This window comes from Aythya marila (genome assembly GCF_965140915.1).
Source record: "Aythya marila genome assembly, chromosome: W".
In the NCBI taxonomy this organism is placed as follows: Eukaryota; Metazoa; Chordata; class Aves; order Anseriformes; family Anatidae; genus Aythya; species Aythya marila.
In genome coordinates this window covers 1,340,598-1,362,721 of record NC_139081.1, presented here as the reverse complement: position 1 = coordinate 1,362,721, position 22,124 = coordinate 1,340,598, and the positions used below count along the sequence as shown (strand labels likewise).

The window sequence follows — 22,124 nt, the reverse complement described above, 5'->3', positions numbered from 1 at the left end:
TACTAGGCACTGCAGCACGGATGCATTTCCCCCAGAAAGGGCCAGCCCAGTGTCCTGCTGCTCTGTCTCAGCAGACAGAAACAAAAACAAGTTTCAGCACCTGCTGCATTCTGCACCGAAGCCACTTTCTTCCCAGTTTCACTTCGACCTCAGAGCAGAACTCTGTAAAGTCATGCCGGCTACTTATTTTTAGCACTCCTCTTGCTCAGGGGGAATGCAATTGTACTTCAGCTCAAGTGAAAAATCCACAACTGCTCCCGAGATCAGACAGCTTTCCCGAGGCAGTGCTCTGGGCAAAGACAGAACTTTTTGACATCCGCCCTTCCCAGCCTACCCAGCACCTGGCCAAGCAAACCAAATACGAGCAGGGACTGTTTTCACTTACTCCATCCACAACACGACAACTTTTCAACTGATTGGAATATAATCTTTTATTTCTCTTTACAGTGATGACGGAAGAATGTACGGGTGTTTTCACCCATAGGTATAAAAATCTGTTTATATACAGAGTCACAATAATCTTTAATTGGGAAATCACTCTGTGCTCCTGATCCATCCTTACTAAAGACCACAGGAAAAAAAAAAAAAAAAAACAACCAACAAATATTTAATACAGGCAATATAATTCCAGTAGGTTTGCAACCTGGCATCAAAAGCTCAGCTTTAGATTAAGGGTAATGTTTGATACTTAAAAAAGGACTTTAAGTCATAGGACACAAAATAAAGTTGCTTTTCAAATAAGATATATACATCAAAAATAGGAGTCTAAAAAAGGCATTGGTTTTAATGCTATTAGAAAGCTATATAAATGTGCATGGGTCCGTTTCTTCTTATAACGAAAGACCGAAGGAAAAAGTGCCTCTGGCTTTTGGGAATTTCCTCCTGGGACAAGTCAGTTAAAAGTACCTGCAAGAGAGAAAGAAAGAAGCCCTTTTGGAAAAGCAAAGGCAGGTGGTTGCATCAATTAGAGCGACTTTGTTTGAACAGTTACAGCTGTGCTTTAGCTCCGTATGAAGAGCACATTATAAATTGTTCCTAGTGAGTAATAAAAAAAATTAACACCATATAAGTAGCTGCTCAGTTGTTAAGACTCCTGCAAGCGCCTAGTTATTTTTTTTTATTAAGCACAACCACAACACGACATGGTTTAAAGGTTCAACCTCTTCCACCACACACCCTCCTGCATTCCGGGGTGTTTCATTACAACTTAAAATCACTTTCTGGATTCTCATTTTTAAATACGGAATAATTAGTACATAAAAAGTTTCTTAATATCAACGGATCAGACTGGAAAATTAGTCTGGGAATTATTAGGGAAAAAAATTAGTAGGGAAAAGACTCATCTTTCGAGCTGCTTTACTAATCCACTTAAAACTCTTGTTAAAATTTATAATGATAGCCATTAGGGCAGAAAGCAGGGGTTTTAGAGAATACAGCCAACACACTGGCTAAGTGCAGGTAAATAGGTAAGGAGAGGATGAAAATCAAGGTCTGCTGATCCAACTGATTTCTACCGAGAACCGCAGCATCAGTGCAAAAATAACCACTTCTGTGACTCCATTACAGGGTAATTATTTCACGCTAAATTAAGGAGTTCAGATTGACAATTTGAGTCGAAAATGGCAAAGGTTCGAAATTTCACACCTTAAATCAGTGTTCTTGCCTGACTTCCTTTAATGTTACCCATAATTAGGCTTTTAGAGGAGAAATATTCAGGGATTAAGAGTCTGACAGTAAATATCTAGAACTTCAAGTAATTAGAAGGAAGGTTACTGGCCTGTTAACTGGGCTAAACAACACTGCCAAATAGCTCTCGTACACGACATAAAGAGCAAATTTACGTTGCACTCATTCCATAAGTAATAAAAATGTGCATTAGAAACATGAATTAACGAATACGTGAATTAATATTCGTAAGTATTATCCATTTAAAAATAAATAGAAAAGTTTTGGGAATTAAATTAAATTCGGAAGAGCAGCAGGACATTTACTTTGATCGCTTTACCCCTTTTTTCAGCACCTACTAAGCATTAAAAGATTCACCTGCAACGGTTTCCAGAGACTGGGCTTTTACCCTAAAGGATGAAAAACACTTTCTTCCTCCCCCAGCGATCTGCGTAGCATTCAATGTGAAAATATTCATTTCTAAATATGCAAAACTGCCCCTGCTGATGCAGTGCACTAACAAACGTGCTGGGAGAACGTGGGGCTGCTGCTGCGTGATACGCTGGCGGATGAGATGGGTAAATCTGAGCGTGCTCCTCCTGGAGATCTGACTCACCTGATTTCTTTTTATGCTTCATCTCCGTTATCCATTTCTACCTCTAGATCTTTTGTCGTATCAGCCGCCCGTGACAGAATGTCTGCCATTAGTGCTTCCTCCAGTTTCTTACGCACTTGTTGCACCCGCTCTTCTTGTTTTCTGAAAGGAGAGAAGGGGAGAAGGGGCAGAAATGTCAATCCTTCAAGCATAATATCAGCCTGGGAGCATGCTACATGGATAAACAATGTCTCAGGATTGTTTTTTTAACCCATACTGATTAGTTCTTTAATATATTACCTTCATGTTCAAGTATCATCTACCAGACACTGATGCATTTTGGGCAGCAGCAAGTGTTTGCTTCCCTGCTAAGCTATTTCAAACATCTTCCCTCAGATGTCTCCAACAATTTAAGGCATTTTGAGTCAATGTTTAGCTTGGAAGGTAAAATTTAGCTTTCCTGTGTTACCTGAAAGCAAGGAGTCCTCTTCTGAAGTTTTCCCAAGAGAACACAACTTTTGCAAAAGAACATTTTTTAAAAATCAAAAATACACCTGTTCTATCAAGCTATGTTTTCTAAAAAATAAAATATACGCTTAAAAATGACCAGAACTCATCAGAAACAGGCACAGGCAGCACAGGAAAACATTTGTTTGAGTGCTGCAAACAACCTGCAGCTATTTAGGACGGCAGGACAGATAGGAAGAACATCAAATCTTCGAAGAGCAGGAGTGATATCTAGCGTGCTGCACAAGCCAGAAGCCTCTCAGGAGCACCAGCCTCTAAAGCTGTTCAGTTTTACCGCTGCAGCTACTGCCAGCACTTCGGAGGAGGCTGTCTGCTCACAGAGATAGCAAAAGAAGTGCAGAACAAACCAGCAGCTCGGTAGAGAAATTGTTTTCTGTCTTCCAGCTGTTTCCTGTCGTTGTTTGCTGTCCTCCACAGACAGCTCGCTGTCTCCCAGAGCTGTTAAGTGTCAGTGCCCAGTGATCTTTCAGACCCCTGGGCAGAGAACTGAACCGAAAATGCCTTGTAACCTGTTTTATTTCTCCGCTGTCACACAGAATAGCAACTTTGGTATTTGTTAATTGAATGAAAGCGATCCCAAGACCTCAAATAAGATGAAATATAACCAAAACAAGCCAAAAAGTTTCCTTCCTACCACCTCAAACCCAATATCCGTGGTATTTAACTCCCACAAGACACAGAAGTGCCAGCCAACGTCACGTATATTGGACCAGCTCCTGTTATTAAGGGCTGTTAAGGTTCCTGTTAGCAGGGCATGCGGCCTCCTCGTGAGATTCTTCTTCCTCACCTCCCAAGGTCAGGTGAAGACAGAGCTTTCCCAAGTTAGCTCATTCCCAAATCGTCAGCCAGCCAGTTAATCTCCCTGGCAGCAATAACCATAAAACAGCTCGCGGCACTTCCAGGCCTGAGCAGGCTGCTCTGCTAGCAAATGGATTTAAGCATTAAAAACCCAGCTCTGTTTATACAAGCAGTATTACTTTTAAAGCACGGGGAGCTGCCGAGAGCAAATATTTAAGAACCAACAGCAAAAAAAAAAAGCGTGCTACTAAGAAGTGCTCATCTTTAAGTAAAATGCTAAGGCTCAGACTATCTCCACTGAGCAGCTCCGCAGCCACATGCTCTTTTCAGCCTTCCTCCTGCCAAGACACACTCCTCATCCTATAGTATTTATGCTATTGTCTTCAAAAGCAAGCAAGCATTAAAGAGATGCTCCCCCTAACGCAGAAATTCATTCAAATTCCGACCATATTTGCAGGGGAAAGCTGCTTTATGCAGCAGGACTGCGCAGAAACGTCGCATTCAGGCGATTTCCTTATAGTGCTCAGAATTAAATTCAGGTTTAGGGGCATCCGCTGACTCCCCACACACACAACTCTCCAAAACGTCATCTCACAAAGATCTTCTCTCCTCCCCTCTCAGCAGAAATTAACCACTGCTGACACAGCAAATCTAAACAGCAGTGACATATTCTCAGCTGCCTACTTTGCTGACACGCTCCCTATCAAACTCATCATTAGAAAACGGGGTCAGAAAGTTGATGCCATTGCTTATTTAGGTTTTTACCTCTCTGCAACGCAGAAGGGTGTGATCATTTTACCTTACAAGTTTCTTAATCATGAGGAGAGCTCAGGCTGCAACAGCATCCTCTCATTTCCTCCCTTTGGCACTTTGTAGTTCTCGTGGCTTCGGTCTGCCACACAGAGCAAGATTTGTGCAGGGCACTGAGGAATATCGTGAGCTACCAAGCTCCAGCTGACTAGCTTGGATCGAGGTTCAAATAGCTGAAGACGACGGCATGCTTAGCTCCAAGCTAAGCCGACTTGGAGAGCCCTAAATTTGAATTACTCTCCATCCCTGTCTGATGTTAAATGCCACTTGGCTTTTGGACAGATTAAGAGGTAATTTTTCTTACCCACTACCGCACAGAGCGTGACGCTGCCAGACATACTTCATTTATCGCTATGCTCTGGTGAATTTAGCAGGTTACGGCTGCTTACAGGGAAAAGCAGAAGTCCTATTAACATGCAATTTCAACAGGCCATTTGTCAAGAAACCTGAGAAATCTCAGGAACAACACCTAATGGGCAACAGCGATCGTTCAGCAAAGAACCTAGCCTGAGCAAGAGAAAGGGCTCTTGAAAACCAAAAGGTAGGATTTTCAGAAACTAGGAGAGCAATCCCTCTGTTCCTTTCAGAGGATGCCATTCCCCGATCCACCCCAGAAGAGGAAAACTAGTTAAAGCTTTTTATCTAATAGAGACTCAAGGATGTCACCCGGAGCCTTTTACAGAAACGGAGATAACTCAATAGTGCGGTTACAAAAAGAAGATAACGATGTGCAGGTCAGGAAAAAAAAAGCTACGAACAAGCTGTGAATCAGCAATCTCAAGATAAATGATCTCGGACTGGTATGGGAGAAGCCAGTTGACAGGGAATACCAAAAACCTGCCTAAAGAGACCGAGATTGACACGTAAACACCCCTGGGAACAACACCATGCTCATTTTACACCCTTACCTTGCACAGGACTAGCATTTAGAAGCCGTATCCCACAACTGAAAAATGTTAAGTGCTTATCCCTGCTGATATGGAAGCGTGGTTAATTCTTAATCAGGCATTTAGAGGAGGAGATTTAAAATGTTTGCTGAACTGAAAGATGAAATTTTGTATTTTACTCTGATTACGAAATAGATTTATCATCATTACATGACCAGGAATACTTCAAATTAAACGTGATTCAAGCTGGCAGCTATTTTCAGAGAATCCAAATGTTCCTTGGGCTCCAGCAGCCTCCCCTTTTCTTGAAGACTCGATAAAAACTCACCTAATGTCATCGTCTGTGACTATGAAAGCTTTGCAGAGGGGTTGAGATGTGTTGAGCCAGACGGCTGGGTTCTTCTCCACCGCTGCGGAGAGCTGGCCCGTGATGGGTGCCGAACTGGTGTGCAAAGCGCTGGCAACAGCCGACAACAAGGTATCGTCGTTGTTACCTGGGCCAACTCCTAAAATAAGGATAAATTCTATAAAAAACAGCTCTGCAGTAACATTTCAGAAGGCAGCTCACCGCCAGAATTGGCTGGATTTTTTTATTTATTTTTTTACTTGCAATAGCAATTACAGCATCATGATTTTTTTAATAAAGCTGATCACATCGTCGATTTATCAGTCACGTCCTCAAACAGTTCATCTGCAACTTCACCATGTTAACCCACACCAGCACAGTCTCTGCTTGAATTCTACAAGGTGTTAAGTGTGAAAAACGCCCAGTGAAGATTTTTACAGCCCTCAAGTTCCTGCGAAAGTCTCCTAGGCAGCGGAACAACGTTATTAATTCTGACCAGCGATTTGATCATATTTTAGATCAACTTTCACCAGCGAGAGTACAGTTCTGCAGTGTGGTTTATATTAACTGCTAAAAATAAAGAGAGTTTTGGAGGTTGAGGTATTTTGTCAGCAAGCACATTTACAATTTGAAGTTTACTAAATCTGATGGGAAACTGAAACGCTCGTTCAGAGCATCTAAAAGTCTGTCCCTGTTAAGCCCAAGCTGCTTTGTGAATCTGAAGCGTGAGCACAGTACCTTGAAGACCCTTGGGGAGCTCCATGGATTTTATGATTTGTTCGCTGACATCCGACGCGCTGAGGCCTTGTAGCCTCTTCTCCCAGAAAAGCTGCAGAAGAAAACGAGATCCCCGTTAGAATACGAAATAAATCAGCTCATGGAAATAAACTGTGCTTGTAATCAAAGGAACATCGGAACAATATACAAGACGCAGCTTGCAAAGGTGTGGAAAAGTGAATATCCTATCTGCTGCTGGAAATCTGTGTGATGCTGTATGTCACAGCAGCACAGATCACCAAATGAAGCTGCTCAGCAGCTGTACCCCCTCAAACCTACAGTGGCTCCATGACCTAGCACTTTCCATTGCTGTGTAGGTAAATCTTGACTTTTCTAGGAACAGGATCAAATCTTTTCACTTCTAGGAAGGTAACACGAACTAAATTCACATTCTCTTTCCGTTGTTTAGTTTATTAGCTGGGAACACGCTTCACATTTCTCATTTCTTGATTTAAGGGAGGTTTTTTTAGTGATACAGATTTCCTTCTTCGCTCCTACCTTATATGTCCGAAGATAAATCCTGAAGTTCTGGGCTGCAGATTGACCATGACTATTATTTCAAAAAGACCTTTTTATATCTAGCAAGACTGCGATGGAAGCTGGTTAAAAAGGGATTAGCTTCCCATCTTGAAGCCTGTAGGACTTCAGAAAGCTTTTGTCACTTCACGTACAAGATGCAGACGCAATATTCAGCCACAGAAGCGCGCGTTCACGCGACTGAAAAAGATCCTGCGAGGCTCGAGGCACAGAGCACCTGCCTCTTCGGTTACAGCCCTAAAAATAGCTTACATTATTTAACCTGCACCTCTCTCAGCGTTACGGAGCCGGGGAAAAGAAGAGGAAAGAAACCTCCAATTCACCCCGGGGAGCACCACGAGGAGGATCCACTCTTCTCCTCGGCTGCCTGCTGAGGCTGCACCAGCGCAGCCAGAAAAGCCAGATCCACGCCTCCGGGAGAGAGGCATTAGCAAACATGCCCCTGGTAGGCAGCGATGAGAATCCTGATGGGAGCAGGAGGAGGAAGGAATGCGAAAAGAACCGCATTTCAAGATTCATCATTCTTACGGCGCGATATTTCATCACTAATGCAGAACGAATAACCCTTCCGAGCATCCATCCGTCAGTCAGGGGCATTGGTCCTGTTGCAGGATGAAAAACGGCCCCAGTGCAATTTCTCCCGAAGCCTGGGGGTTAGGAAACACACGCGGCAAAGAGCCTAAAACCCAGGCAGTGCTTGAGCCCCATTTCCTGGGAAATTAGTCAGCGTGCGTCATGCCAGAAGTGACCCCTTACGCAAGAACATCCTGCAGAGGGAGAACTGCATCCCTCAGCACCCAAACTTACTCTCTGGAGGGCAACCCGGTGTTCTTCTGATATGGGAACGCCGTGCCAAGGTCCCCAGGGTGGAGCAGCCTTTTCTTTTCACTTCCTTGTTCTTCTGCGGCCCGATAATGGTAGCCCTGAGCTGCAGATGTGCTGCTGGAGTCCTTTGTTTGGAGAACGGTAAAATATTGCTTCCTCCACCATTGGTTCTTTTTTATCATTTGGGAACTGCTCAACTCAATGCTATTGCAAGTGATTCATGAGGAAATATGATTATAAAGTGGGCTTTTCAAAACGTCCGTGGAAGATTTTTAAATGGATGAGAATTCCTCCAGAAAGCTGGAAAACTTTTCATCTTTTTACAGCCTGTGAGTTGCTCAGCTCTCCTACACCCATCATTGCCAAACAAAACGTCAGAGCTTCTCGACGGGCTTGGGAGGTGGAACTTCATCTCCTCAGGTTCCTTCCATCCCTCTTTTTTGATAATTCTAACAGCCATCACCCAACAAGCTTCAGTTTTCCAACCCAACCTGATTTTGGATCCTAATCTTTTAAGTTCATCCGCAGGAAATAAAATTACGTCTATTCGACATCCTGCCATTTTTCGGGTAAATTAGGCTTTTGAGACTGCACCTATCTTATGCAAAAAGTGACTGTGGTCGGATTTAGCTTGTGATCTATCGTCTTATTCAATAATTCATCACAATACAATCCACAGCAAATATCTATAACGTCTGCTAACGATAAGATAGACTTTCAAATCAATTGCGAAGAGAACTTTTGGCCTGAAGACAGATTATTTTATAGGCAAATCTAACAGGTTTATCCTCAGGTGGTTTTATAAAGTGAATACCGGCAGGTTTATCCTCAGGTGGTTTTTTGAAAGGTGGCTATCTGCCATAGCACTAGAGGAATCAGATCACACAGTATTAACTGATTACTTGCTCTTCTTGAAGGAAGCTTCAAAGAGGAGGCTGGATGCGTTTTAAACAGTTGATCCATGCTCACGGATTTATTTTTTTTTTAGCCAAATGTATCAGGAAGATAGAGCTGAACCTTTTGCAAATTCGGTTTTATGATCACCACTTAACTTGAAACTATGCTAGTAAAATAAACTAACTTATCTCTATCAGCACAAGCAACATTATACAGCAGAATTAACAGGTGATTAATCAAGTCCTTGGCAGTCTGAGGTCCTTTAACTCAATACCTCAGGTATGCTACATGTTTGGAGAGTGAACTTGGTGAAAAAACTTCTGAAAAAGGCCAGTAAGCGTGGAACAATGTGAACCAAGGAGCTCTAAAACGTGAAGAAGATGTTAAGTGCTCTACATAAGACACAGACCTATGGTCTGCGAAAAAAAGTCTGATTTCAAGAAGAAATCTGATTTGCAGCACCGCTCCATTCGATCCGATTAGGTACAGAATGCTTGATGTTCAGTTTCAGCAAAGGCAACCTGACTTTTTAAAATCCAAACCATTACTCTGAAATTTATCAAGAATGTATCATTAGGAGGCTAAACTTTTTTATTCATTTATTTTTTCCTTTGCAGGACCCACTAAAAATCTGACAGGGTTCTTCTTCTTATACTGGCTTATTTGTGGACACTGCAAAGAAAAAAAAAAAAAACCACAGAAATAGTAAGGAAACCTATGCTAAGTAAGCTTATGGACAACTAAAATACGTTTGAACAGGATGATGCTTCAAAAAGAGATGTGAAAGCACTCCGAAGGAAATTGCAAATAAGGCTCCTAGATTTGCTATTTAAGAACAGATTTGCTGATTGTTTGATTAGATTAAAAAAATCTGAGAAATCTCCTGGATTGACTGGTACTGGTGTTGGAACAGAGGCCTCTTAGGGGAAGATGACTTAGAGAAGTCTTGTGCGTATCAGAAGACCCTTTACGAAATGCACGCACACACAACTTGAGTACTTCCAGAATTCTCCAGAGCATTGCTACTCCTTCTTGGATGAAGTTCTCCGCTCTGATGATCAGTAATCTATGAAAGTCTAAAAATCTGAAAGCCTTTAAGATGCTGTCTCGCAGAGCAGTTGCTTGAAAAAGTCTTAGACAAGCTTGTGATGCTATTTGTGTGCAACTAAACATCGCGCTGAATACGTGGAACCAGCAGTTGCTTTAATTGACAGCTTTACCTCCACCCAGATCCCAGGCAAGCTGTTATCTTTCCAGGAACTACCACAGGGTTTAGTGCTTAAAGAAGAGCTGCTGCCAAACGCCTTCCCTGCCAACACTAATAACCACGTCTGCTCGCTCCCAGGTCACGAGAAAACTCCTGACTGCCAAAGGAACTCCAATGCTCGGTTCTTTTCAGCTCTACCTAAGGAGGAAGGCCAAAGAGAATCTGCAGGGAACTCTGGTGAGGCTGTCTTTTGAAAAGGGAGGTATAACAGGTACGAGTGAAGCGAGGCTTTTGGAGATGTGTATCTAGAAATACAGAAGCAAGAACCCCATCAGGGATTTGGGGCCAAGAATTGAAGAAACGGGGAGGAATGACACTGGAAATGGTAACTGAGTAAGCTTTACATACAAAAAGGCAATAGTCAGTGCTTCAGCAGTTGATTATCCAACACTGATTTAACGTCTACGTATTGGGAGGTTTACATGCCTGAGTATAAGAGAAGGAGAATGCACGTAGGGATCATTTATATGAGGAGAAATAGAGTTTAACTAGAAGAGAACTCAAGGCTGCACTTGTCTGACAATTGTATCTCAAGTGCTCCAAGGTGTCGGTTTTATTCCTTCTTATTTCTTTTTTATTTCTGTTTCCTTTTTATTTCTTGTTTGTTTTTTTTTTTTATTCTTTTTACTAAGAATAAAATTTTCCAGCAACTTCACTCCTCGCCCTGGTTTTTCTATTTTATCTCAACTGATCGCACCAAAAAAAAGAATCCTTGCTTTTTGAAAACCAAGCAAAAGACCACATCCATTAATATTTACAATTCAGACAGTAAGTAGAGCATCCGAGTGAACTTCTTGATGCTTTCAAATGAGATGTGCGTGTCTGTGTATTTACATACCTTCAGTTACCAATGCCTAAAGAAATGCTGATAAAACGTGTGATGGAAATCTGTGTGTGAAGAAACCAGATCACTGGAAATTGTTTATGGAATCTGGCAATTCGCTTAAGATTCTCCAGGAATTGACAGCGTATCTACACTAAACTGCTTTGTTCCAGATTTTTTACTGGACGTTTTATTCAGAACTCATTGAAGCTTTACGTAAAAGGCAACTGTGACCAACTATTCTCTCCCTTCTCCAAGATTCCCACCTGCGTCAGTCACCATGACAAACAAAAGATCTCAAAGCAGCATTTTAGGTTGGGGAAAGGCAAAAGAGTAAGACATTTCAAGATTTCCTTTTAATATTAGAAATATAAGATAAACTATTCTACATTCAATGCAAGTAGAGTTCACATTTCTTCAAATGAAGCAAGACATTATAGAATAAAAATAACATTTTAAGTGTCCTCTTCTGAAGATGTACTCTTGCGAGCAAAGCAAAAGGATGCTGATCAAACCCAAATGCTGACGCAGTGATCAGCAGACATGGATTTCTTGAAGATCTTGCTATAGCTTCACCTGCTAGAACTTAAAGAAGCAAAGATTGGGTGGGTTTGAAAACTGACTATTCCTCAAGTCTTTACTGGAGAGTCGTTCTCAAAAGACAAGGGATGCATTCCAGATGGTTTCAGTTCACTACGTATTTGAAGCAAAGATTCTGGAAGAAAGAAAACTGGGAGGAAACAGGCAAGCACGAAAGGATTTGAAATCCATCAAGATACGGATCGCCAAACATCCACGTCTCTTGCCACAAAGGTGCCGTAACTTTCTTACCCTTCAGTGATTATTACTGGTTCAGCAGACATCCTAACACACCAAGTGTAGTAGTTTAAAAGGAAAACCCAAAGAACGTGAAGAGAATCAATAGACACATGCAATTATGCATCTTTAGGATCTGAACGTGATACACTTACATGGCCCCTGTTGAACTTCACGGGACCAACAGTGAGGTTAGCTGAGGCCTTCAAATCTTGCTAAAAGACATCTCAACAAGATGATCCCATACGGCTCGATATTTCTTCCTTCTCTTTCTCACCTGAATTTAGAGGATGCAGAGTCTAAATTCCTTATGTTATTTCTAACGAGAACAGCATTCAAGAGGTTTGAAAGTTCAATATTAGAGACAGCCTGAGTTTCAAAGGAAATGTTGTTAAAAGTTAGCGACATACCAACGTACAAAAACGTGAACATGCCTCTGCATTTTCTTCTCATCCCAGAATAAGATGTTTCAGTTTGATGAGAGCAATGCTATGACTCCAAAAATACACATCAGACTTACAAAGTAACACCTAAATCCTATAAACACTGTTATGTAGCTGATTATTCCTTCCACTAAATTTCCTTTTCTTCTCTGCTCTTCTCCCCATAAAAAACAAAACTGAAAAAGCATCGTGTGAAGAGGTGATGTCATTGATATAGAGAAAAGCAGCTAAAAAAAAACTTGTGTAAGGTGAGTTTAAGTCACTGTGTTTTGCATTTGTAGTAGTATTATACTGAAAGAGGAATTTCAGATAATTTTAAAATTGATTTTGCACAAAGCTCTTCTATATAAAAGCGATAATAGTTCTTGATGACAACTGTATGTTTTATAGAGACTTCAATTAAGAAGCTGCACGTGAAAAAAGTTTTGTGTTTGAGGTCCAATTGTGACAACACAGCCCATATCTGCAATTCAAGAGGAATTTTTCTGTCAAATCTGAATGAAGTTTTGGATTAAGCAAAAATAATCTCCATAAGAACTGACTTATTTCTGGATTTTAATTGTGTTTATTACAGCATATTTCCATAAGTAACCATGGAAAGCTGCGATTGAAGCGCAGCTGAAAATACTTTGATTTTCAGCTTGGAAATCACAGTATTTTGATTTTCAGCTTGTCTCAAATGTTGCACAGTAACAACGGAAAGAGATGAATTCGTACCTGCCGTGGCTGTTCCGTCACTCGCTGCGGATCGGATCTCACTTTGTTACTAGGATGGTTGGTGACTTTGGTGACGGGCTGCTTGAAAATCGATGCAGTTTGTCTGATGGGCAAAGTCGTATTCAAGTCTGGTTTTCCCTGTTTAAAAAAAAAAATAAAATAAAAAGGTGAATTAACAAGAGATACACATAAAATTCCTACAAATTAACGTTGGATAAACCATCCTCTACTGACGAGCAAAAGAAAGCAGCTTTTTCTGGAGTAAAGATTTCCCTGAAATGCTGTACTTAACTAACCTTTGCAGCCACCCAACTTTAAAAAAAAATGTACCACTTAAGCAGCTCCCCACGTTCTCACCTTCTCTGGAAGAAGCACACTGCTTCAAAAGTCCACCTTTTCTTTTAGTAAATGATAAATGTCATTTGTGCAAGTGACTTACATTCTGAAAACAGACAGCTTCGTGAAAATACGCTTGTAGTGAATAGTTTAGAGAGTCCCACATCTTAAAGGACAGCAACTTGCTAGTTAATTCATCACAGATTTCCTAAGCGATTCCTCCATAATACAATTTTTAATCCAGTGCAGTCATTTGTTCTGGAAAGAAACTAAAACTATATAAACTTCAGCAAAACCTTTTGGCAAAGCTAGTTTTTATCAGGTTTGTTAACAGATGGTTCCCTTGCACCAGATAGAACAGTTCCCCAGTAAGAGCTTGGCACATACAGAACCCTCAGACCCTTGGAGATGCTACAGAAAGGCATTCAGGCATCGGTACTAACAACAGATGAATCATTTGGGATAGGGAAGTACCCTCTAACCCCCAAGACTGCTGAAGACAAAAGCACGTTAACCTACACACCATTCAGAGTCTCTGAATGGATCTATCCAAGAGCTGCCTGCAAGTTTGAAGTGCCATGCCAGCAGAACAGTCCCCTAAAGCTTTATTTGTTTTGTAATCTCATTTCCCAGAAGTCCTGAAGACCATTCAGACCTCTCTGCTTCTGCATTTTGCCTTGTTTTCCCTGAAATAATCCCCATTTTTCCTGGGGTGTCACTGGCAAGACACGTTCTTACACCCACATAAGACACTGAAAATAAATATCCTATAATACAGAAGTCCCAATTAACACGTACCAAAAAGCACCTTCATGTTTTGTGAGACTGTCTTACAGATAGATCTATTTTTTGACACACAAAAATGGTTTTGTTTTCTTAAAAAATACTGCTATTTGCTCAAAAGGAAGAAAAGTTCTTGCCCGGTATTTCAGACCTTAGAAGAAAGTTTTATAATTGGCTTTGAGCTCACTGGATAAAAATTGCACGGTGAACGTTGATAGTGGACTACAGCCAAAGATCACATTAAAATGATTTAAAATTATTTCTACCAAGAATCTCCTAGCTCTGTGTCATCCTGGAGAGGTTGCAGAAAGAGGTTTCCCCACTTGCCTCTCCCCACACCCAACAGATGAGTCAAAAAGTTGAAAAAACAGCCAATGTAATAATCATCGTGGCTTGTGAGGACATACGGCATTAAGTGCCTTGCCTGCGGGAAGGTTTTCACGTTGAAAATTACTTTCTGCACACTTTCTGTGCAAAGATATTCTTTTGATGGCTGGTTTATAGGTGTTACGCTGCACACATACAGAAAGAAGGACTTCTCGCGCTCCCTCTCATCAGCCATCCACCCTGCAAGGACAGAAGCGTGCTAAAACGCTGGGCAGGTTGATGATGGAGGATCCACCCCGTCAGACTGACCTAGCAAAGCGCTGAAAGAGGGAAACTCTTAAAAGAAAAAGTCAGAAATAAGGAGGATATTTTTAAAATACCAATTTAAATTGAGACAGGTGTAGTGAAAAGACTTACTGGTTACTAATATGATAATAAACCTGAGTCTCTAACAGTTTTAAATTCATTTTTATACAGATCATTATAGAATATCCACAGTGAGTATCTAGCTGTCGTCATCTGGACGTGTGTTTAGCTTAGAAATTTAATGATTTTTAAGAACCAGAGAGCACACATTTGTTTAACAGTGTCTTTTATGAAGTCATCTCGTCCAAATTGCGTAATCTAAATACTGAGGGTTTGAAGACTGAGATTTAATTCCCGTTTCTAAACCCAAGAAATTGCTTTTTTCCTCATAAAGTTCTTTCCAGGAGAAAAACAAGGAATTCCTCCACCTAATGTTAAGGAATGCAATTGATAGGAAAGAGAAACAGAGAAATGCTTCATATTTATCTCAGTATTACCTAAATGAAGGGATGGTTGCAGTACTTCAGGCCTGATTTTTTCTCCAGATGGCAAAGAAGGTGATTTAGCAAGAGTACCACGTACATTCCTAGCTATTTAGCATTATGACTCAATTCACACACTCATTTTTAAGCTCTCTCTGTAGCATTTTAGGAATCTTTGCTTAATATCGTTTCACTCAGCCTCTGAGGAAAGCCAAAACAATTTTCCAGAGCAGCAGAAGTATGCTAGAACATAGAACTGAATCCTGAAAGAGTTCTAGAAATAGATTATTTTCAACTGAAGTCTTTCTGCTTCTATTCCTACCACTCCTTGAAAAACACCTTGCTGTTTTATAGGTCCTCTTTCTTCTTTTCCAGCTAGAGCAGTTAACTCCTTTAGATACAATACAGCTAAAAGCACAAATTCCCATGGAAGTCATCCTCAGAAATCCAGGTATCTGTCGTTTCTCATTCATAAACTCACACCTAGAAGCCAGTCCCCATGTCTTGTAATATTATTCCTGCTTGTAGCAGGAATATGTCCCTCCTATCAAACATGGGGCCCACGGTGAACCCTCTGACAGAATCTCTGATTGATGTCTAATAAAATCTAATGTTAGACTTTTTCCATATATTTTTTTTTTTATATTTAAAGCAGCTCTGATGAGCACAGAACCACCAAGCAGAGCCAGACCAAAACCTTGACAGACTTTATTTCTCCTCCCAGCTTCGCCTTCCCTGATCTTGTGACATCGAGTTCAAAGCCATCCGTGAAGCTTTGAAGTCCATGCCTCCAGGACATTCTCTGCAGCAGCATCAGTAGTCGTGGTAAAACAGCTATTAAAGCTCACAAACACAGTAATATGACAGAGCCACCCACAACACGGGGGGTAAATCTGGTTTAGCTGACACTTCTGGAGCAGAGGCCTTGGTTTCAAGTTCCTGGAAAAAAACCCACAGGTTCCTTTTGTCCTGTAATATGACTTAAAGGGGAATTTTTAAATTATACCCATTAAACTAACTTTAAAAAAAATTAAAAAATTAAATTCCTTCAGGCAGTGTGAGAACTTAAATTCAGCTACATTAATGATCTAGCCCCGAGAATGAAAGCAACACCCTGATGAGTAATGAACTATCCAGGAAATGCCATTTGAAGGACTAGATGCCCAATCTACTTTTTAATCAGAGCAACGTACTCGAAAGTGGCCATTAGGATAAATTGTTTAAACTAAGAACAGATCAAGTCCCAAGTATTATAATTGCACTCGTTACTGTCTTACTTTGTTTCCCCTCTCATCACACTCACATCTGGGCTCGCTGGTCTCCTAACCAAGCGGTCACTGGGAGTGCTGAACAACAAATAAACTCCTTAGGACAGAAACTCGCTAAGTTCATCTATCTCCAGCACCTGCAGATGGTCAGAGTTAGAGGGAAAAACCATAAGTTAACAGGAAAGGACGGATGTTCAGAGAAACTCTTTTTTTCACAACAAACCATAAACGAGATTTGTTCCTGACACGGGAAGAGCTTCCAATCCGTCTTAAAGAAGGCAGTGGCAGCAAACATCCCTTGATGTACAGCCAACACCTCTCCTAAAGCACAGAGGACTCTTCTGAGCCTTCTGGCCAAAAGACTTTACACATTTCAAGTGCTCAGACACAGGTTCACCACCTGAAGTTCACCACGTTGAGCTTTAAGCACCCCTACAAAACTTCAGCATCCAGCAACCCAAACCTGTGGGAGTTACATCACTTGCTCACTAACAAAAATCTTCTGCTCTAGGAACGATAGCAATACATTAAACAGCAGAAATATCGGCGTCCCCTGCTCGTTTTTATTCATGAGGAGCATCTTATTTATTCTCCAGTAACAGTTTCCTAAGAATTTCAGTCCGCTACCTTTTTGAAGACCTATTTCCAGAAGTATCAACACGCTCCCGTCATGAAAACATTTTAAAAACTCGATATATTTCCTGGCCTTTCATATCCTAAGCAGCCATCTATCATCGGATAGCATGTTAAATAGTAGCCTCTATTATGGCGTACGGGAATGTCAAAAGTGAAAAGCATTTATTAGCATCTATTACCCTCGGTTCCAATTCGAACCAGGAGAGGTTCCCCTGTCAATTCTGACATTGAGCTCTAAGCTGCTTACGATGAGAAACTCCTGAGTTAAAGGTAAGGCAAGACAGCGTTTCCATCCACCAGATGCATCAATCTAACCGTCTAGACACGTCGCAGAAAGAAGGCCAGAGTCTTATTTTGATATTCGTTCTTGGAACAGAAGGGGAGCCAAGGAGTTTAGAAACGTTCGTGGCGAGTTGTTTGTCCAAAAACAAACAAGCCATAAAACATGAGCAAGTTTATACACAAACATGCCTACGCACGGCTCGCGTTTATGGTCCCTCCAGCAGCACAGCTGCACGGCGGACTACAAGACGACCACAACCAATGTTTTGCACTGTCTGGTGGAAGGAAGAAAGCATAAACTTCAGGATTAAGCTGAGGTCCCCTTTTTAACTATCGCGGAGGCTGCAGAAATTCTTGAAAGCTCATGAGCCACACAGTCATTCACTTTCAAATAATAAGTGTTATTTACCTAAAAAAGAGAAAGCGTTAATTTATTCTAATCTGATAGTTAAAGAGTTACTGCGAACGACACCCAAAATCACAGCAATACAAAGTTAGCACAGTCTCGTCTGGATTTTATATACCAAATTTTGCAATTTCTGCCCCTGCAGACTGCCCACCCAAAACGTTTCCTTGGAGTAGCCCCAATAGCTGTCTTAATTTGAAAGCCTCCCGTCTGCGGGAAGGAAATGAAAGAATCTGAAGGCATGACTTAAATAAAAAGCAATCAGCATGAAATGTTTGGGTCACAAATTACAAGCGGCAGATGACCAAAAATGACAGTGCATGAGACACAGCTAAAACTCGTTAGGTATTTTCAGACACTACTGTAAATTAGGAAACCTCAGAGAAATAAAGCTCTTTCAAAAGAAAAACGTTGTTACCGAAATCCTTGGGAACTTCTGAGAATTGTTGTACAAGAAATCTATATTTTGTTTAGGAATAGAGTATCTGAGGGTCTGATAAGTTTATTTGTCCTGTCCTTACATGCTACAGCCGTTATTTTACTGCTCTACACTTCAGACTTTCATTTTTAATCTACCTTACTCATTCTCTTCAGTACTCAAAAGGGTGTGTTTGTCCAAAGAGAACTAAGACAAGAAGAGAACAATCAGATCAATTGACAAAGGCCCAATCAAGCAGAGAAATATCTGGCCTTGTTTGGCTCCAGACATTCGGATTTGTACAGATAAGCTGCCTCAGAAAACAAGCTTCCTGGCACATACTCAAAATGTGAACTATTTCATCTCAGAACAGGAAGATGAACATAGAATTTAGGAATTTTGAAGCCTTGCACAGAAGAAACCGACGTCAACAATCCTAACTGTTACCGTTTAGAAGAACATTACTCAGGCAGATGACTAAAACTAGAGCTCTTTATAGCCTTTAGCCAACTTCTGGCTTACTCAGACCTTTGTTTCATACTTAACATCACCTTGGTATTTTCTCGTAGTAGCAGAGCATTCCCTCTATTTAAAAAATTTGCATCTCTACCACTACGAAAAATTAAACATACACGTACATCTTAGAAGCAGGCTGCTTTAAAGCAGAAAAGAAATTGCTAAATGAACTACAGGAAAGGAAATTCTTAGGATATCCTTAAACACAGTATTTTACTAACAAACCTTATTTTGATTGAGAGAATCATTCCTTAGTCTCTGTTTGTTCTTCTGCAATTTACTGGGCATCATCTTTCCCGTTCTGAAGTCAAAACTGCTGAGATCAACAGTGTTTCCCAGGTATCTTGCCAACTGAGGCTTGCTTCTGAACTTCTTACCACTTGGACTAAAAAGAAGAAAACACTTTAGTATGTTTTGTTGTACAAGAGGACACAACCTTGACTTCTTACAACAGCTTTTACGCCTGGTTAAAGATCCAAAAAGTTTCCATTAGCTTTATTCCACGTGGCACGTTCATTGGTGTGGGGGTTAGCGATGGCACAACTGCCCGATCCCTGCATACATCCAATCCCCTCCTTGGCACGGGTTTTAATTTACGTGTCAGGCTAAACCTTGGCAAGTCAGGCTGCGTCCAAGGGCTGGAACTTCTCCGCACAAACCGTAAAGATCCTGTGCAAGGTCTAAATTGATTGCTAAGGTCAGCCTAGACTCAACAGCAACCCTTTTTGGCTAGCAAACAGCAAGGGATTGAAGCCACGGGCACAACTAAGACTCGAGGTGACATCTCTGGGCTCTGCAGTCGCTTACACTGGTGAGCAGAGGCAGCGAGGAACCTGAGCAACAAGCAAGCAAGCAGCAAGCGAGATGGTGCGGAACATGAAGCAGGTCCCAAGCTGCAATTGTATTTATGGCAGATCCCATCATCACAAATTCAAATCGTACAGAAGTTATTTAAATCGGACTCGTTTGAGATTACACCACTGCTATTACCCCAAATTCCCAGATAAAGGTCTGAATAAGCGAGATACTTTTAGGTTTTCCTAAGGAAGGGCTATTTCTCCCCCTCTTTACATTACAGAATCCTCTCTCTTCGGCTCAAACACCCAGGATGGTGATGCACATACCACACACACACGCACTGCCTGCTCTGAATTACGCATTTCATCCCTGACACATTTCGTCTCTGCAGATTTTCACCGAGCTCAGTGAGGCTTCCCCTGCACGGACTCATCAGCGGGTCAACCAGGACTTTAAGGGACAATTAAGGGACAACGGTGCTGCCCCCAGACTCAAAAGCTGGGGGAAAAGCTGCTGGCAGGAACTGCTACACGAAGCTCAAACTGCACCCCTGGTTGGAGGTGGCTTCTCAGTACATGGTTGTAGAAACAGCTACATACCTATCGCATCAAGTCAACAGCCATTTGATGGTCTACTGCAAATCTCTCTGCAGTGAAATGACCTAAAAAAGGTCAAAAAAGGACCTGAAAAAGTGTCAAAACCTTCCTTACGCAAGAGGTTAACCAATCTCAGGGTGTTTTCCACAACACTTTGTGCAAAAAATTACTGAAGACTTCTGTCTACGCTTTTCCTCCGAAGCGTTGTGTGCTTTTTTTTTTCTCCCCACCTCAAAAAGCCCTCGAGGCAAGAACTTCCACACAAAAGAATACGTACTGAATTCTGGGAAAACCAGCTCATTAAGCCAAACGTTTAAAAAAAAAAAAAAAAAAAAAAAAAAACATATTTAAATGAATCCAGAAATATGGAAAGATATAATTAACGAGAGGTAAAGGGTGGGAGAAAAAGACTTGAAACAGATCGCAATCTGAAAGCTAACCTCCTCGAGGATGGGTGTGGGAGGGAAAAAAAAAAAAAAGCAACACACACACACGCTCCCCACAAAAAAAAAAAACTCCTTTCTGTTTCTTGCAAGCCAAGAACTGAAGCTTTCCTGGAAGCCAAACTCAACCCAGCGCGTTTGAGTTGTATTTTGGATGGTGGAGATGAATGCCCTGGCTTGCTGAGAGCAGGAGAAATTCTACACTGCAGGTCAGACAGTGAGCAAATCCCTCATGGGGCAACTAAGTTCCCTGCTAAAATAACCTGATCTATGGTCGTTCAGGCTTCTTCAGAAACCTGCGAGAGAAATTCAAGATAAAACCTCGTCTAGAAGTGCCGGCTGCCTAGCCAAGTGGCCCTGCTTGCTCCGACTTCACTGAATAAAGCCTCCTGGTAAGAGCTGCTGCCTCATCCTTCATAAAATCCTGAATGAAAAGGGGAAAACAACGACTATAAGCAAATTGTGAAGTCGATGATTACGTTTTCTGTTTCGAAACCTTTCTTTTTTTGAATTAAAACCCTTATACACACTGTCATTTTAGCCCACACCTAAGTCACTACTGAAAAGATGGAGAAATTGGAATTCCTAACACCTTCTTCCATTATATCCTAATTTTTGCACCAAGGAAGAATCGTTTTATCGTTCATTATTCCCCCATCACCACCTTTTTTGTTCTGTAATAAGCTACCAGACTGTCACGAAGATAGCACTGTGTCAACTAGCCTTCCTCTTCAGCCTCCTTGGAGAGAAACGCTTCACCTGCACCTCGAAGGAAGCCAAAATTGCAGCAGCGAGCAGCCACCAGCCTAACTCCACGAAAAACTCTTCCTGGAGAGCTCTGCAAACACATTTCACATTTATAAGCTAAATTTATAAATGCACCCAACACTCTTAAATTCTATTTTTTACATATTTAATATCACAGGGGGCTTTTCTGTTTGTTTTGTTCAGTAACGCAAGAGCAAACGCTCCAATATTCTGTATCAGCATCAGCATGGATCATTGGCAGGGATTTATTATTAAAAACTATTTGGATCCGTAGCACAAATTCCACCACTTTACACTGAAACTATCAGCAGGGAGAAACCGCGATACGCTAACCAAATCCCTCCTTTCACCTTTAATTAAGCGTTAAGAAAGAAACGCGCGCTTGGGCTGAGATTAAAAGCTAAAAGTTAAAAAATACAACTTTAAAAAATCATCCGAAACGAAGAGACTTTGGAAGAAGACTTGCAAAATGGCAAGAAATATAAAAAAATATGGATTTTTAAACTGAAAGTGTCAAAGCACTGAAGTAATGCCTTCATTCCTGAATCGCTCCCAGATTACCTCTCCCCTGCTCCTGCTGCCAAGTTGCCTCACTTCTCCTACCTGCAAAGAAAGCTCCACGAGGCAGCCGTCAAGCAGAAGGCCCATTTGCAGCAGCTTTATCTGCACATCTATTAAGTAATTGCCATGCACTAACGATAACGAGAGGGGTTACAGAATCTGTCTGGGCTAATGCAGCTGCACACAAGCCTGCTACTCACGCATCTGGGCTGAAACTACGAAGAGGTATTTTCTTTTTCTTTATTTTCCTTAAACCAAACTAAGCTCAAACTTTGTTTTCGCTAGAAAAGAAAGGTGGAAGGAGGGCTGTGAAGCTTTCTTCTCCCAGAGAGGCCCCTCTGGATGATGCTCTGGAGGCACCTCAGAAGTCAGGCTGCAAGGGATGCTGCAGAAAGCCGAAGGAAGCGCAGACTTCAAAGCCACGCTTTGCTCAGAAGTTTTTTAAAACGCGTCGGTCTGAGTTCACA

At 41.4% G+C, this 22,124-nt stretch overlaps 1 protein-coding gene across 1 annotated transcript in view; it reads right to left on the bottom strand.

Annotated features, from left to right (window-relative positions):
* Positions 1-758: 758 nt before the first annotated feature.
* Positions 759-22,124, bottom strand: part of LOC309889402 (methyl-CpG-binding domain protein 2) — a 27,874-nt gene continuing 6,508 nt past the window's right edge. The window contains exons 2-7 of the mRNA XM_082782219.1: positions 18,717-18,876; positions 12,732-12,869; positions 6,368-6,458; positions 5,612-5,789; positions 2,282-2,422; positions 759-906 (exon numbers count right to left, since the gene is read on the bottom strand). Coding sequence (XP_082638345.1) covers positions 2,293-2,422; positions 5,612-5,789; positions 6,368-6,458; positions 12,732-12,869; positions 18,717-18,876 — 697 coding nt within the window. The 3' untranslated portion in view covers positions 759-906; positions 2,282-2,292. The remainder of the gene's footprint in view (positions 907-2,281; positions 2,423-5,611; positions 5,790-6,367; positions 6,459-12,731; positions 12,870-18,716; positions 18,877-22,124) is intronic.